The 13,344-nt window shown below is 41.6% G+C and overlaps 6 protein-coding genes across 10 annotated transcripts; 2 read left to right on the top strand and 4 right to left on the bottom strand.

The window, feature by feature from the left end:
- Positions 1–401: 401 nt before the first annotated feature.
- On the bottom strand, positions 402–2,450 carry LOC13036433 (cell wall protein IFF6). Of its 3 annotated transcripts, none has more exons than XM_033385172.1 (6): positions 2,345–2,450; positions 2,076–2,291; positions 1,964–2,015; positions 1,257–1,877; positions 689–1,178; positions 402–623 (listed from the first exon to the last, which is right to left on the bottom strand). In XM_033385172.1, the coding sequence occupies exons 1-6, from the start codon at positions 2,366–2,368 to the stop codon at positions 503–505; spliced, it is 1,524 nt and encodes a 507-aa protein (XP_033241063.1). In that variant the 5' UTR covers positions 2,369–2,450; the 3' UTR covers positions 402–502. The 3 variants fall into 3 exon arrangements, with proteins under 3 accessions (XP_033241063.1, XP_015042866.1, XP_003736172.2); XM_015187380.2 differs by having other exon boundaries at positions 689–962; positions 2,345–2,449; XM_003736124.3 differs by having other exon boundaries at positions 689–1,877.
- A 100-nt stretch (positions 2,451–2,550) lies between these two features.
- On the bottom strand, positions 2,551–4,461 carry LOC6900513 (uncharacterized). Its single transcript, XM_002134866.3, has one exon. The coding sequence runs from the start codon at positions 4,364–4,366 to the stop codon at positions 3,209–3,211; it is 1,158 nt and encodes a 385-aa protein (XP_002134902.2). The 5' UTR covers positions 4,367–4,461; the 3' UTR covers positions 2,551–3,208.
- LOC4813041 (uncharacterized) lies at positions 2,560–3,180 on the top strand. The gene is made up of 2 exons (XM_001353436.3): positions 2,560–2,652; positions 2,722–3,180. Exons 1-2 carry the CDS (start codon positions 2,632–2,634, stop codon positions 3,151–3,153), a joined length of 453 nt encoding a protein of 150 aa, XP_001353472.2. The 5' UTR covers positions 2,560–2,631; the 3' UTR covers positions 3,154–3,180.
- A 2,658-nt stretch (positions 4,462–7,119) lies between the features above and the next one.
- On the top strand, positions 7,120–10,874 carry Hsp83 (Heat shock protein 83). Its single transcript, XM_001353435.4, has 2 exons — positions 7,120–7,278; positions 8,346–10,874. Exon 2 carries the CDS (start codon positions 8,346–8,348, stop codon positions 10,497–10,499), a length of 2,154 nt encoding a protein of 717 aa, XP_001353471.1. The 5' UTR covers positions 7,120–7,278; the 3' UTR covers positions 10,500–10,874.
- Positions 10,858–11,461, bottom strand: LOC4813720 (UPF0235 protein C15orf40 homolog). The gene has a single exon (XM_001353434.4). It carries the CDS (start codon positions 11,346–11,348, stop codon positions 10,935–10,937), a length of 414 nt encoding a protein of 137 aa, XP_001353470.3. The 5' UTR covers positions 11,349–11,461; the 3' UTR covers positions 10,858–10,934.
- Positions 11,462–11,980: 519 nt separating this feature from the next.
- On the bottom strand, positions 11,981–13,310 carry LOC4813006 (stress-associated endoplasmic reticulum protein 2). Of its 3 annotated transcripts, none has more exons than XM_015187379.2 (3): positions 13,182–13,310; positions 12,902–13,006; positions 11,981–12,598 (listed from the first exon to the last, which is right to left on the bottom strand). In XM_015187379.2, exons 2-3 carry the CDS (start codon positions 12,983–12,985, stop codon positions 12,488–12,490), a joined length of 195 nt encoding a protein of 64 aa, XP_015042865.1. In that variant the 5' UTR covers positions 12,986–13,006; positions 13,182–13,310; the 3' UTR covers positions 11,981–12,487. The 3 variants fall into 3 exon arrangements, with proteins under 3 accessions (XP_015042865.1, XP_001353469.1, XP_033241064.1); XM_001353433.4 differs by lacking the exon at positions 13,182–13,310 and adding an exon at positions 13,078–13,172; XM_033385173.1 differs by lacking the exon at positions 13,182–13,310 and adding an exon at positions 13,067–13,170.
- Positions 13,311–13,344: the final 34 nt, after the last annotated feature.

Here is a 13,344-nt window from a genome sequence, read left to right as displayed (position 1 = left end):
TTATTTTATCGCTGGTGACTACATAGCAGAGGATACGCCTGGGGACGTACATATTAAACATTTTAAATATTGCAGCTACTGGTGCAAATTAGAATTAGATGCCAAACCGCACAGGAATGGAGTGCCGAAAAGGCCTGCTTGGAAGTGACGAGTCCGGGTTCATTTGAAAATCAAAACGATCCCACTTGCGGCAGGTAAGCCTTGATATTTTCTGTACTATTTTCAAACTATTAATTTTTTTACTCGAATTTTACTTGCAGCTACGTCTTTTGTTATATGTCAAATGGATCATCAATGGCGCTGGTCTTTTTCTGCACGGAAAACTCTTACTATGATGCGACATTAGGAGCCTGCACTTCCAAAAAGCCGGAGAAATGTATATAATAAAGAATCGCCAGGGATATCGCTTTAGCCGCACCATTTTATTCAACAATAAGCCAGAGATTTCCCAACGTAATAATATTCGAAGAAACAAAAAATATATCTTTAATTGGATCGTTTTTTAGCAATTGGAAGGCCGTTCGGCCTGGCATGATTCCGTATCAGAATTATAAAATTCATTCGTGTTGCAATAGTATAGCCAGCCCAAATAATCTAAGCTCAATTTATAGCAGTACACGTACCTGAAATCGGATAATGCGAATATGAATAAATATCATTTAAAGTGAAGTTAACAAACTAGACTCACTGTCTGCAGGTTGAATCACTATCGACCCGAAAGTATCCTTTCTTTTGTAACGTTGAACAATAGAGATCAGCATTTAGTGGAGATCCTGTGGTTGATTCAGTGGATGAATCAGTGCTTGAAGGCGAGGATATGGTTGATGAATCTGTGGTTGCAGTGGATGTTTCTGTGGATGATTCTGTGGTTACAGTTGATGACTCAGTGGACGATAAATCAGTTGTGGGTGAATATTCAGTTGATGTATCTGTGGTTACAGTTGAAGATTCAGTGGAAGACTCTGTAGTGGTAGGAGAAGATACAGTTGAAAAATATGTCGTTAAAGTGGAAGATTCTGTGGAATTATCTGTGGTTAATGTGGATGATTCTGTTGAAGTATCTGTAGTGGCAGGGGAAGATTCAGTAGATGAATCTGTGGTTACGGTGGATTCAGTGGATGAATCTGTAGTGGAAGGTGAAGATTCAATGGATGTATCTGTGGTTACGGTGGAAAATTCTGTGGATGTATCCGTCGTTAAAGTGGAAGATTCTGTCGATGGCTCTGTGGTTAAAGTGGATGATTCTGTTGAAGTACCTGTAGTGGCAGGGGAAGATTCAGTGGATGAATCCGTGGTAACAGTTGATTCAGTGGATGAATCTGTAGTGGAAGGTGAAGCTTCACTAGATGTTTCTGTGGTTACGGTGGAAAATTCTGTAGATGTATCCGTCGTTAAAGTGGAAGATTCTGTCGATGGCTCTGTGGTTAAAGTGGATGATTCTGTTGAAGTATCTGTAGTGGCAGGGGAAGATTCAGTGGATGAATCCGTGGTTACAGTTGATTCAGTAGATGAATCCGTGGTAACAGTTGATTCAGTGGATGAATCTGTAGTGGAAGGTGAAGATTCACTAGATGTTTCTGTGGTTACGGTGGAAAATTCTGTAGATGTATCCGTCGTTAAAGTGGAAGATTCTGTCGATGGCTCTGTGGTTAAAGTGGATGATTCTGTTGAAGTATCTGTAGTGGCAGGGGAAGATTCAGTGGATGACTCCGTGGTTACAGTTGATTCAGTAAATGAATCTGTAGTGGAAGGTGAAGATTCACTGGATGTATCTGTGGTTATGGTGGAAAATTCTGTGGATGTATCCGTCGTTAAAGTGGAAGTTTCTGTGGATAGATCCGTTGTTGGGGCTGTAGTTGAAGAATCTGTCGACGAATCTGCCATTTGGAAAAGGTTTTTGAAAATTATCAAATACAAAAAAAGATAAGAAAATTGTTTTTCATTTTTTTGGCTTTCTGCAAACCTGTTGTTACATCCGATGTTGTAGATGTCGTATCATCAGGTACACAAGCAGGCTGTAAGAAGTGCAATGCGAAATTGTCAATGAACCTAATAGATGAGATCACATCACTCACTGAGGACGACTCCTCGGGTGAACAGAATTCATCCAGGGTGCAATAAAACCCTTCATCACAAGATCTGATTGTGGTTTCGTCGACTGTTTCCTCTGAAAAGCAGAATCCATAGCTGGTCTCGTTTACGCACGTATACTGAAAATTGGTGAGAGCACAATTTAAGCAGCCAGCGGATTGACCGAGAGCCGCTTGGAGAAACGGGAGGAGCAGAACGAGCTAGAATGGAAAAGAAATGTGTGAAATTGACGTTTACTATTTGCTTTACCCACTTTTAAAAAAATATTTGCACGCATGTCTGTTTAGCGTGAAGGTCTAGTTTCTTGTGATCTAGGGTACATCTTCTGCCAATCCGTTTTATAGGAGTCTAGATTTAGCAGTGGGTGTGGTTTGCTTACTTAAAGATAGAGATAAGCATGATAAGTGCTGAAGGTCCGGACCGGACCCCAAATTAATTGGGGCGCCATAAAGCATATTCGGCAGTGCTGTCAAAAGTGGTAAAAATGTGATGTCTTCCTAGATCGCGGACCATTCGTGAAAGAACAGTAACGACGAAAAGATGTACAAGTGCGTGGTTCTGGTGAGTATTTTCAGGGTGGTGTGGTCCTAATTAGGATGATTGTTTGACTTGTTCTGTCTCATCATTTAGTTGGTCCTCGTGACGCTGCAGGGGAGTGTGATCTGGTCTGCCTGCGATGTGTGCCAGTCGAATGGGGCCGCTTGCATTAATCAGACCTCGTACAACCTATGCTTTGGCAGCAGCATGCCCAATACCGCACAGAACTTCACGTGCACGGATGGCCTGGTCTGCACAGATCAGCCAATTATTTGCTTCCAGCGCAGCGAGACTCCGGCCAGCTGCGGCGACACCGATAGCTGCGGCCAGTGTGCCCCCAATTACGTTTTTGCTTGCACTTCCCGTTCCACGTTCGCCTTCTGTTTCGGCTCTACCAAGCCAACGAACGTTACAGGCAGCTGCCCCGCCGGCTACTTCTGCGATGCATCTACTCAGGAGATTTGCGTAATCAAGACCACAGATGATTCTATCATATGCCATTTGGACGAACCCAGCGTAGTCTAGTAATTAATTTTATAGTTATTAATGGTAAAATAAAAGGATTATACGCTTAATACGGCTACAACTCGAGCGAGTGATCGACATTTTCCGGTTCTTTGCTATCAAGCCAGGAACGTGCAATCCGCAGCGAGGGCAATCGAAAACGCCACTCCTCGCAGCAATGCTCGTAGATACTTTCGCCCAGCTGCAGCAGTTCTACGACGAAGCGCCGCTCGTCATCTTTCCAGTTACGATCCTCGGCACCACCGAACATTTCCATGCGCACCAGAGCGGCCACAGTGGGCCCCAGATATTTCTTTATGCCATTGTATAGCTGCGGCTTGGTCATGCTTGTCAAGGTGCTGGACGGAGGAGCTCTACTGGTAGATGGTATGGACGCCTGCAGTTGCTTTAATTGGACATTCTGCTCCGAAAGCTTTTCAAACTCCAACTTTAGCTGATTATATTCCAGCTGGAGTTGGCATTCCTCTGCAGTTGGTAGCGTTTCGATATCTGATTCAGGAACGGAAGGTTCTTCTTCTCGTATAGCCATTTCCTGACTTTGCCCTGAGCGAATCGAGGGTTCCTGAATTGTTGGGCGTGCACTGATTTTACTTATAATTGGCTTGCAAATCTCCGCTTTTTGCTTCTGCAATGCATTGCGAGGAAAGTCGATCATTCTTGGTGACATTTTAGTACTGGTTTGATGCTGCTCCTGCTCCTGCTCCTGCTGTACCTTAGTCAAATTCAATTTCCGCCTTTTGAATGCCTTCTCTGGCAAGCTTGAAGAGGGTCGCTTATATACCAATCGATCCAAGCTAATTTCACCTTCTATAGCATCGGTATCAAATCCAAGAGGACACTCAAATCCCTCTGGTGGTTTAAGATGTGCGGAGGTGGGTGAAGGCAATTTCACAAGCATCGCCTCGCCGTTCTCGTCGATAGATTCAAAGTCCCACGCGAGATCCTTGTTCACTCGCATCAACGTCGGCGTCTGCTTGGCAATAAGCCGGTCCATTTTATAGTTCATGAAGCATTCAATGCGAAAATGACGTGCACACACAGCACGATTGGCCAGCTTAAGCTGAGATACTTTTAAAATCTCTTCATTGGCGCAAATTTTTAGCCATTTTTCCAATTGTCGCGGGTCGCGTACGGGAAACTTGAAGAAGTGCATCGATGGATTCCGGTTTGAAGAGACTTTGCAATCTCGAAAAGTGCAACGAGTGCCACCCATTATACATTTGGAATGGCTTACAAATACAAATTTATAAAATGTTTGTAATAAATAAATATTTGTTTATATCTTTAGTGTTGGTTAGTAGTGTGACCGCGGATTTATCGATAAAATATACCGTCCGACCCTCAGAAATATAACTAAACATACCGCCTCATTTTCAAAATATACCGTAAATATACTGACGAATTCAAGGTCTATTTTACATATTACTAGCTATATAGAACATTTAGCCATGCCACATAATTGTATACGATTGATGAATCAATTTCCTACTTGATTGGCCTATTCGAAATAATTGTCTTAACAATATACTAATCACTAACATCACTATCGTCACTAACGATGTCGCTGGGATTTTTTAACAGAATTTCAGTGTTCGGTTCAAAATTCTCGCAACCGTTGTTCTTCCTTAGACCTTGTCTCACATATAAAAGATTTGAAACATGTATATTCTTAAATCTATCTCTTGTATTTGTTTTTATTGAGTTCACTTCGGAGAAAATTCTTTCACATGATGCATTCAAAACTGGCAATATAAGCAGTACTTGCGCAAATTTTGAAATTTTTTCATATTTTAATTCATTGTTGAAATCTTTTATTTGTCCCAATGTATACCAGAAATGGCCAGGACTTATGTGTGTGTTTTAACAAACTAAAAAGAACCTCATCATTTTTTAAGAGGACAAATTAACTATCGATTCCCTGCGGATCTTTAAAAGGTTGAGGAAATCTTTTATACAGGTCATGCAAATTGGCCATTGACTATGTCTTCAGGGTTTAGGAATGAGAGAAGTTTAAAAACCTTCTCGTTAAAAGGCAACCTTTTCTTAAATTGTACACTCAACTCGATCAAAAATTACTGTGCTCTTTGGAAAAATGCATATTTTTCATTTCTTTCTAATTTTGACACTTCGAGGCTTACATAAATGCCCAAATTCATTTTTTGGAATTCTACGAAATTAACATTGCTGCTTGGATCTAGTAAATTTAAGTCAGTATTATTCTTTCAAATAACAGCTTAATATTAACTTATAAGTTTCAGACATATTTTTATGTGTGTAAGCTATAAGCTTTGCTAGACTGAAAAATTATATAAAATCTATTTATAGGCAAAATATAATCTAGAAAGTAGAAATATAATTTGACTGAAACGCTTTTTAAATTTGAGAGAGTGTATTCTGCAGATAAGTTTTCACCATCTTAAATATACCGTAATATACCGAAAAATTGCTTAATATACCGAAATATATCGATATACCGTAAATAGACCATCGGCTCATTTTGAACCCCCAAAAATACCGAAAAGTATTAAAAATACCGTAAACGGTCACCCTGTTGGTTAGGGACAAATGTTGTCCAAACTATCGAGCCAAAATTAATCGAGTTGGCAGCACGATATGGCGGTGAGCTCAAAATACACATTTTTATTTTGAATTCGCCGTTTGAAATTTTCAAAAAATTGTTTGAATGCAGTTTGGCTCATCACATTTTCTATAAAATTTATTTAATAGCATTTATTTATTTTAATATAAATAATATGTACTACTATTAATATAAATTTAAATTCTCCCATTATGGGAGGTGGCACTTGGCAAACGTTTAACCACATGGGCACGGATTGACTAACATTTTACCAACATCAAGCCTTTGGAAAAATGTAAGAAATATTTAACGTATATTGGCCCCATTATAGTCGCCGTTTTATATCTATTTAAACGAGACAATTGACTGTTTTCTTACATAATAATATATATAAAACCATTTGGGCTTCAATGCCATTTATCAGAAAACAGATATAAGCGGTTTGCCAGCAAAATGCAAGTATAACTAAACAAAATTGACTAAAATAAAATAAAAAAATTAAGTAAATAAAATTATATTGAAAAAATTCATCGATACTTTCATTATGTATCGATGGATTTTTACCATATTAGTATTATTTCTAGCCACGTTGCAACTCTATGTCAGTACCGGAAATAGCAGCCCTGGAGTCTCTTAGCCTCTAGAAACGGCTAGAACATTCTACGCTTGTGGTTGGTTTTCATTGAAAGCAGGCGTCTTTTATATACTTTACGGTATATAGCTACATGTATATAATGGTATACTTCATCAATATCATCAATCTATGAATTTTAATTTTTAAGAGTATATAAATTAACATGGGGGATATAGTTCTCAATACCCAAGTATTTGAATTTTCCATCTCTCATCGGGGGTAATTCATGAACCGGTTCCAGCCGAAAAATGAACGAAATTCATGAGAGATTATTTTTTCGGGATGCTTGCCATATAAAATACATTTCGGAAAAACAAAATGTACATTTTTGTCATCTCAGGGTGCTCCAATTAATTATGAATGCTACGACACTACAAAGCAGCTTGGAAATCCGAATTTTAACAATAATTAAAGGAAATAGGGTATAGCGTATATAGGGTATCATAGCTGAAACGGGTATACCAACAATAATGACGCAGCACTTACGTTTCACTCCGTACTCACTTACGATTTATGCTTATAATTTTTGTTCACCTCTTTTACTTAAACCTCACTTTAAACACAATCAAATAAATGGGAGTATTTATGTATATTTCTAAGATTACGGCGGTATTGTTCTGCGGTCTGCGGTCACACTGGTTTTCAGCCTCGGTGCAACTCTGTGCCAGTACCGGAAATAGCAGCCCTGGATTCTCGTAGCCTCTAGAAACGTCTAGAAAATTCTACGCTTGGGGTTGGTTTGCTATAAAAGCAGGCGGGCCGACTGTTGCCGGCTCGAGTCTTGAAAAATTTTTGTCCAGTGAAGGTGCGTTTGCTTAGAGCGCAGTGCAACAAAGTGAATTTATTCTACACAAATCGAAGTGAAAATATATATATATTTTTATCTCTGCTGTTAAATTAAAACACATACAAGGTAAGCGTTAACAATGAAAGTGCATTTATTTAACAAAATGTAAAGATCTGCTGTGGTGCAATGCTTGCTGCGCGACTGCTGATGAAAAGTTCTTGACCCAAATGCAGAAAATCAATAGAATCTGTGAAATCTTCTATAATCTTAAAATTAGATTAAAATTCTATTTTTTTGCCCGAGTTTGTAACCACGGGCGATAAAAAGTAGCTTTACGCCTCGCACACCAATACACGAACAGAAAAATTATGCCGGCTGTAATATGTGATCGGCGCGAAATTTCTAGATGACCGGTTCTTAGAACATCATCCTTGCATGTCCAACAAATGCTGGTTAATTAAAGACGTGCCTTAACTTAATTTTCTTGGCACACGTGCTTATTTGAATTCAGTCTTTTGCACTTGTCATGCACACAGCCACACATATGTCTGTGAATTTGCGAATTTGCCACTCATGCATAAACTCATGTATGTTCCATCATCGAGAAAATTCGAAAATCGTGAATCAAACTTCGGCATGAATCAAATTTCAAAGAGGTCTTTGTTTCCACCTGGTTCTAGAAGTTTCCTTTCGCGTGCTTGGATACCTATCTTATGCATAAACGGTTTCTGCACATGTAACTTGAACACATACACACTTGCAAACATATGTATGTACATATGCATACCCTGACCACAAAATTTTCAGCAAACTTTAGCCGTACATCAAACCACCAAAGAGCTGTGCTGTTGTCAAGGAGAATTTTCTTCTAGAAAGCTTCAATTAGATTGTTTATCTGGGGGTGATGTACGCATTGGACAACCCTATGCGCTCTAGAAACTTCCAGTAAATGTTAACTGGATGTACAATGGGTACATCCCTAAGCGTGCGAGTGTATGCGTGTTCGCTAACTGTAATGTATGTGTGTTCGTGTGCGAAAGAGAAAAGGATGAGAAGTCTGCCATTTTGAAATAAAAAGATTTTGTGCTAGGGGGGTGGGGAAATATGATTATCGAAAATGGGCAGTGAACAATGCAGCTGCATATTTAATGAGTTGTGTCTAATTCTCGTGTGGTATTTTCTTGCTCTTCCAGATGCCCGAAGAAGCTGAGACTTTCGCATTCCAGGCTGAGATTGCTCAGCTTATGTCGTTGATCATCAACACGTTCTACTCGAACAAGGAGATCTTCTTGCGTGAATTGATTTCGAACGCATCTGATGCCCTCGACAAGATCCGCTATGAGTCGCTGACTGATCCCAGCAAGCTCGACTCGGGCAAGGAGCTGTACATCAAGCTGATTCCCAACAAGACTGCTGGTACTCTGACCATCATTGATACCGGTATCGGCATGACCAAGTCCGACCTGGTGAACAACTTGGGAACCATCGCCAAGTCCGGCACCAAGGCTTTCATGGAGGCGTTGCAGGCTGGCGCTGACATTTCCATGATTGGCCAGTTCGGTGTGGGTTTCTACTCGGCCTACCTGATTGCTGACCGCGTGACTGTCACCTCGAAGAACAACGATGATGAGCAGTACGTTTGGGAGTCGTCCGCTGGCGGTTCGTTTACCGTGAAGGCCGACAACTCTGAGCCCCTGGGTCGCGGCACAAAGATTGTGCTCTACATCAAGGAGGATCAAACCGATTACCTTGAGGAGAGTAAGATCAAGGAGATCGTTAACAAGCACTCCCAGTTCATTGGGTATCCCATTAAACTGCTGGTGGAGAAGGAGCGCGAGAAGGAGGTCAGCGACGACGAGGCTGATGATGAGAAGAAGGATGACGAGGCAAAGAAGGACATGGATACCGACGAGCCCAAGATCGAAGATGTCGGCGAGGATGAGGATGCCGACAAGAAGGACAAGGATGGCAAGAAGAAGAAGACCATTAAGGAGAAGTACACCGAAGACGAGGAGCTGAACAAGACCAAGCCAATTTGGACCCGCAACCCCGATGATATCTCCCAGGAGGAGTACGGCGAGTTCTACAAGTCCTTGACCAACGACTGGGAGGATCATCTGTGTGTGAAGCACTTCTCAGTCGAGGGTCAGCTGGAGTTCCGCGCCCTCCTCTTTATCCCCCGTCGCACTCCCTTCGATCTCTTCGAGAACCAGAAGAAGCGCAACAATATTAAGCTGTACGTGCGCCGTGTGTTCATCATGGACAACTGCGAGGATCTCATTCCCGAGTACTTGAACTTCATCAAGGGAGTGGTCGACTCTGAGGATCTGCCTCTGAACATCTCTCGTGAGATGTTGCAGCAGAACAAGGTTCTGAAGGTGATCCGCAAGAATTTGGTGAAGAAGACCATGGAGCTGATCGAGGAGCTTACCGAGGACAAGGAGAACTACAAGAAATTCTACGAACAGTTCAGCAAGAACTTGAAACTGGGTGTCCACGAGGACAGCAACAATCGCGCCAAGCTCGCCGATTTCCTGCGCTTCCACACATCTGCCTCTGGCGATGATTTCTGCTCTTTGTCGGACTACGTGTCCCGCATGAAGGAGAATCAGAAGCACGTCTACTTCATCACTGGCGAATCCAAGGACCAGGTCAGCAACTCTGCCTTCGTTGAGCGTGTGAAGGCCCGCGGCTTCGAGGTTGTCTACATGACCGAGCCCATTGATGAGTATGTCATCCAGCACTTGAAGGAGTACAAGGGCAAGCAGCTGGTGTCCGTCACCAAAGAAGGTCTGGAGCTGCCCGAGGATGAAGCCGAGAAGAAGAAGCGTGAGGAAGATAAGGCCAAGTTCGAGGGTCTCTGCAAGCTGATGAAGTCTATCTTGGACAGCAAAGTGGAGAAGGTGGTCGTCTCCAACCGTCTCGTGGACTCGCCCTGCTGCATCGTCACCTCGCAGTTCGGCTGGTCCGCCAACATGGAGCGTATCATGAAGGCCCAGGCTCTGCGCGACACCGCCACCATGGGCTACATGGCTGGCAAGAAGCAGTTGGAAATCAATCCCGACCATCCCATTGTTGAGGCCCTGCGCCAGAAGGCCGATGCCGACAAGAACGACAAGGCTGTCAAGGATCTGGTCATCCTTCTGTTCGAGACCTCGCTGCTGTCTTCCGGATTCTCTCTGGACAGCCCCCAGGTTCATGCCAGTCGCATTTACCGCATGATCAAGCTGGGTCTTGGCATCGATGAGGATGAGCCCATGACCACCGAGGACGCCCACAGTGGTGGAGATGCCCCCGGTCTGGTCGAGGACACCGAGGATGCCTCCCACATGGAGGAAGTCGATTAAACTATCAGCTTTCTCAAACAAAACACACATTCACACACTCACAAAAAATGTTTTAAGTTTCGACTGTTTGTAGCTTACATTGACACAGGAGATAACTTTTTTTTTCCATTAACATTTTTGTCGCGTTATATGCGACAATTATACGCTTAGTCATCCCACACTCGCATACAGAACAGAATCCGCCAGGTTCCTGGAAACTAACTTCAGAAGCAGTCGTTTTAAGAATTCTAATTTAGAGTCCACATAATTTATGTAAAAATAAACTAAAGACTACACGCTCTAGCTTCTAGAATTGAAATTTATGTCTTAAGGTTTGATGACCAGATCGATCGATGATAAAACCAAATAAACAAACAAATTGTGTTTTCAAATGCATATCTATGAACATTTTTATTGGATCGAATTTGTTAAAAACTAACTGGGAGGGGAGAGGCCTTACGATTCATATTCCTTGCGCAGCAGCTGCTGAATGGACTCCACCGTCGATGCACCCTTGCTGATCAGTATGATCTTGTTGCGGGACCGCGATCCCTTGTCCAGGGAGACATCGCTCTTGCGCAGCCCCAGGACCTTGGATAGAAATTTCACCAGCTCTGCATTGGCTTCTCCTTCACTGGGCGGTGCGGCTATTTGGACGCCAACGCCTTCAAGATCAATGTTCGTAATGCCATTGTGCTTGGCTCCAGGTTTTGCAAGTATTTTAATGCATATATTGCCACTTTTATCCACGGTGACTGGGCTGTCGTTTGCCGGCGCCGGCTTTGTGTTTGTATTTTCTACGCCGGACTTGGCTTTTCCCTTATTCTTTGACATTATTTGTGCATTGACTGATGCAAATAAACGCCGCATTGGCTAATCAATAGGGTTTCCTCACAATATTTAATTTTAAACGCATTTTTTCCAAACTGTGTCGTCGTCGGCGACAGCAATCAGCTGTTTATGTTTCTACCTAGAGATGGACCATTTCTACAAAACTGTGACTTCTCACAAGTATTTTAAATGGTGTAGTCACAGAAAAGCTAGACACTTTAAAATGATTTTTATATAGCTGGTCTTGGTGTGAGAATAGAAATCAAGGGACAGAAAAATAAAAAAAGATAAAATCGATTACAAAAATTTCCAAAGCGTTTCGAACAAATGGTGTCAAACAGCGATACCACACAACATATGGAATATATTGTATAAATTACATAAACCATAGCTCACATAGATACTGACAAAGTACCAGGTATTAAGTAGAGCCGCGCCTTTTCCGCGGCTTACAACTTTCCCCCTCGTTTAAATTATATTAATAAAATAGGAATATCTTGAATAGCTGTCACAGTTAGTTGCGAAATCCAACCCCTAGAATCCTAGAAAAAAAATTTAAGCTGAAAAATAAAGATTAAATTGTAGCCTATAAACAATAAAAAATTTAATTAGGTAATTTCGCTTCTACAGAATTACAATCTCATCCCCATTCAATAATAAAGTCAGAGTCCTTAGGTAAAAAATTATCATATATTATTCATCATTATGTATGTACTCTTAGTTACTTCTCCTTTAGTTTTCGCTTTGGAAAACAACGCTTAAACACTTTGCACTATTTAAAACTGCATTGAGAAGCATCTTAGAAATGCATTCTATCGTCAATAAAATTGTGACTGCCACCAACACAATCAGCAATAGTTCAGTTAATTCGTAAGTGTACAGAGAGAATTGCAGGAATGCACATAATTTTCAGTTTTTTTTAGGCTTAAAATTAATACAAAATGCGTAAAATGGACTTGAATTTTGCCTCTGTTGACAGAGTTTCATATTGCAAACCTAAAATGAACTGGAAAGCAAAGTTTTTGAGGCTCATCCTCAGCGGACGTTGCACATATTGCCGGGGATAGTTATAATTCAGCTATTAAAGGATTTTTGGGAAGGATATAGAATTTAGATCCGGAGTTACAGAAAGAAGTATCTTCAGTTGTTTATTGCTACAGTCCGTCATCTGGAACCATTTACGCAGCGCGAATCGACTGAATGATTTGGAAAATAGCCGAGCCGCAGACAACGAAGATGAACAGCGCCAAGAGCCAGGGTCCAACGGGGTACTGTCCCTCTTTCGCTTTCTGAAAATGCCAATATATCAAAATTAGCCAAGGCACCACAGATATGCATATTATTGAACGGCCGGTGTATGAGTTAACGCTGACGAACGCAACAGCTAATCACTGCTCCCGAAGAAGCGATAGCATACACCAGCTTCTTCCCCACACACAGACACGCACACGCACACATTGGCGCACGAACACAACAGCAAGCAATAATAAAATCAATGACGGCGTGGCACTTTTTGCGATTGACTCTATCAGGCTCGTGCGAGATGTATGCATTTTTGATGCGAGCTATTCTCATTTTAAAGAAAAACTTACCGAGGATTTTGGTACATTGCCACGCATTGTCACATATTTGCTGGCCTTCTCGTTGGCGACGCGCATTCTCTGTGGAGGAGCCATTTTATGTGTTGTTGTGAAGCTCTGTGAAATAGAGAGAGATGCATTATATACTTAGTTTTCAATAAATTGAATTTTAGAGACTTGACTGAGACTCTTTCTGTCGCACTTAAAATTCCTTTGTTCACTCGTTCAGGCTACGATTTTAAATGAAGTCTGTTCTGATTTTTATAATATTTCTCCAAGCAGCCCAGCCTACCTTTCAGCCCAAAAATAAAACGAATGTGAAAGCGAACGACGCGACACGTATGAAGAACCCACTGACAGCTCGGTGACAGCCAGGGATGTCATTCGTAGGTGTAATCGGTGGTGGTTGCCTGGTTATCGACAATCGTTTCACGTCCAGCTGATTTCTGGGGCGG

This window comes from Drosophila pseudoobscura, chromosome X, assembly GCF_009870125.1.
Source record: "Drosophila pseudoobscura strain MV-25-SWS-2005 chromosome X, UCI_Dpse_MV25, whole genome shotgun sequence".
Lineage (NCBI taxonomy): Eukaryota > Metazoa > Arthropoda > Insecta > Diptera > Drosophilidae > Drosophila > Drosophila pseudoobscura.
This window is presented reverse-complemented; position numbering and strand designations above follow the sequence as displayed.

What these genes read in the sequence shown, in the direction of transcription:
- LOC13036433 (XM_003736124.3), bottom strand. Translation starts at nt 2,368, where the DNA reads ATGCGTGCAAATATTTTTTTAAAA. An exon ending in CACCCGAGGAGTCGTCCTCA is followed by an intron (nt 2,016 to 2,075) that starts GTGAGTGATGTG and finishes CACTTCTTACAG; the next exon opens with CCTGCTTGTGTACCTGATGA. An exon ending in AGTGATTCAACCTGCAGACA is followed by an intron (nt 624 to 688) that starts GTGAGTCTAGTT and finishes ATCCGATTTCAG; the next exon opens with GTACGTGTACTGCTATAAAT.
- LOC4813041 (XM_001353436.3), top strand. Translation starts at nt 2,632, where the DNA reads ATGTACAAGTGCGTGGTTCTG. An exon ending in TGTACAAGTGCGTGGTTCTG is followed by an intron (nt 2,653 to 2,721) that starts GTGAGTATTTTC and finishes CTCATCATTTAG; the next exon opens with TTGGTCCTCGTGACGCTGCA.
- LOC6900513 (XM_002134866.3), bottom strand. Translation starts at nt 4,366, where the DNA reads ATGGGTGGCACTCGTTGCACTTTTCGAGATTGCAAAGTCTCTTCAAAC.
- Hsp83 (XM_001353435.4), top strand. Translation starts at nt 8,346, where the DNA reads ATGCCCGAAGAAGCTGAGACTTTCGCATTCCAGGCTGAGATTGCTCAG.
- LOC4813720 (XM_001353434.4), bottom strand. Translation starts at nt 11,348, where the DNA reads ATGCGGCGTTTATTTGCATCAGTCAATGCACAAATAATGTCAAAGAAT.
- LOC4813006 (XM_015187379.2), bottom strand. Translation starts at nt 12,985, where the DNA reads ATGGCTCCTCCACAGAGAATGCGCGTCGCCAACGAGAAGGCCAGCAAA. An exon ending in GCAATGTACCAAAATCCTCG is followed by an intron (nt 12,599 to 12,901) that starts GTAAGTTTTTCT and finishes TGGCATTTTCAG; the next exon opens with AAAGCGAAAGAGGGACAGTA.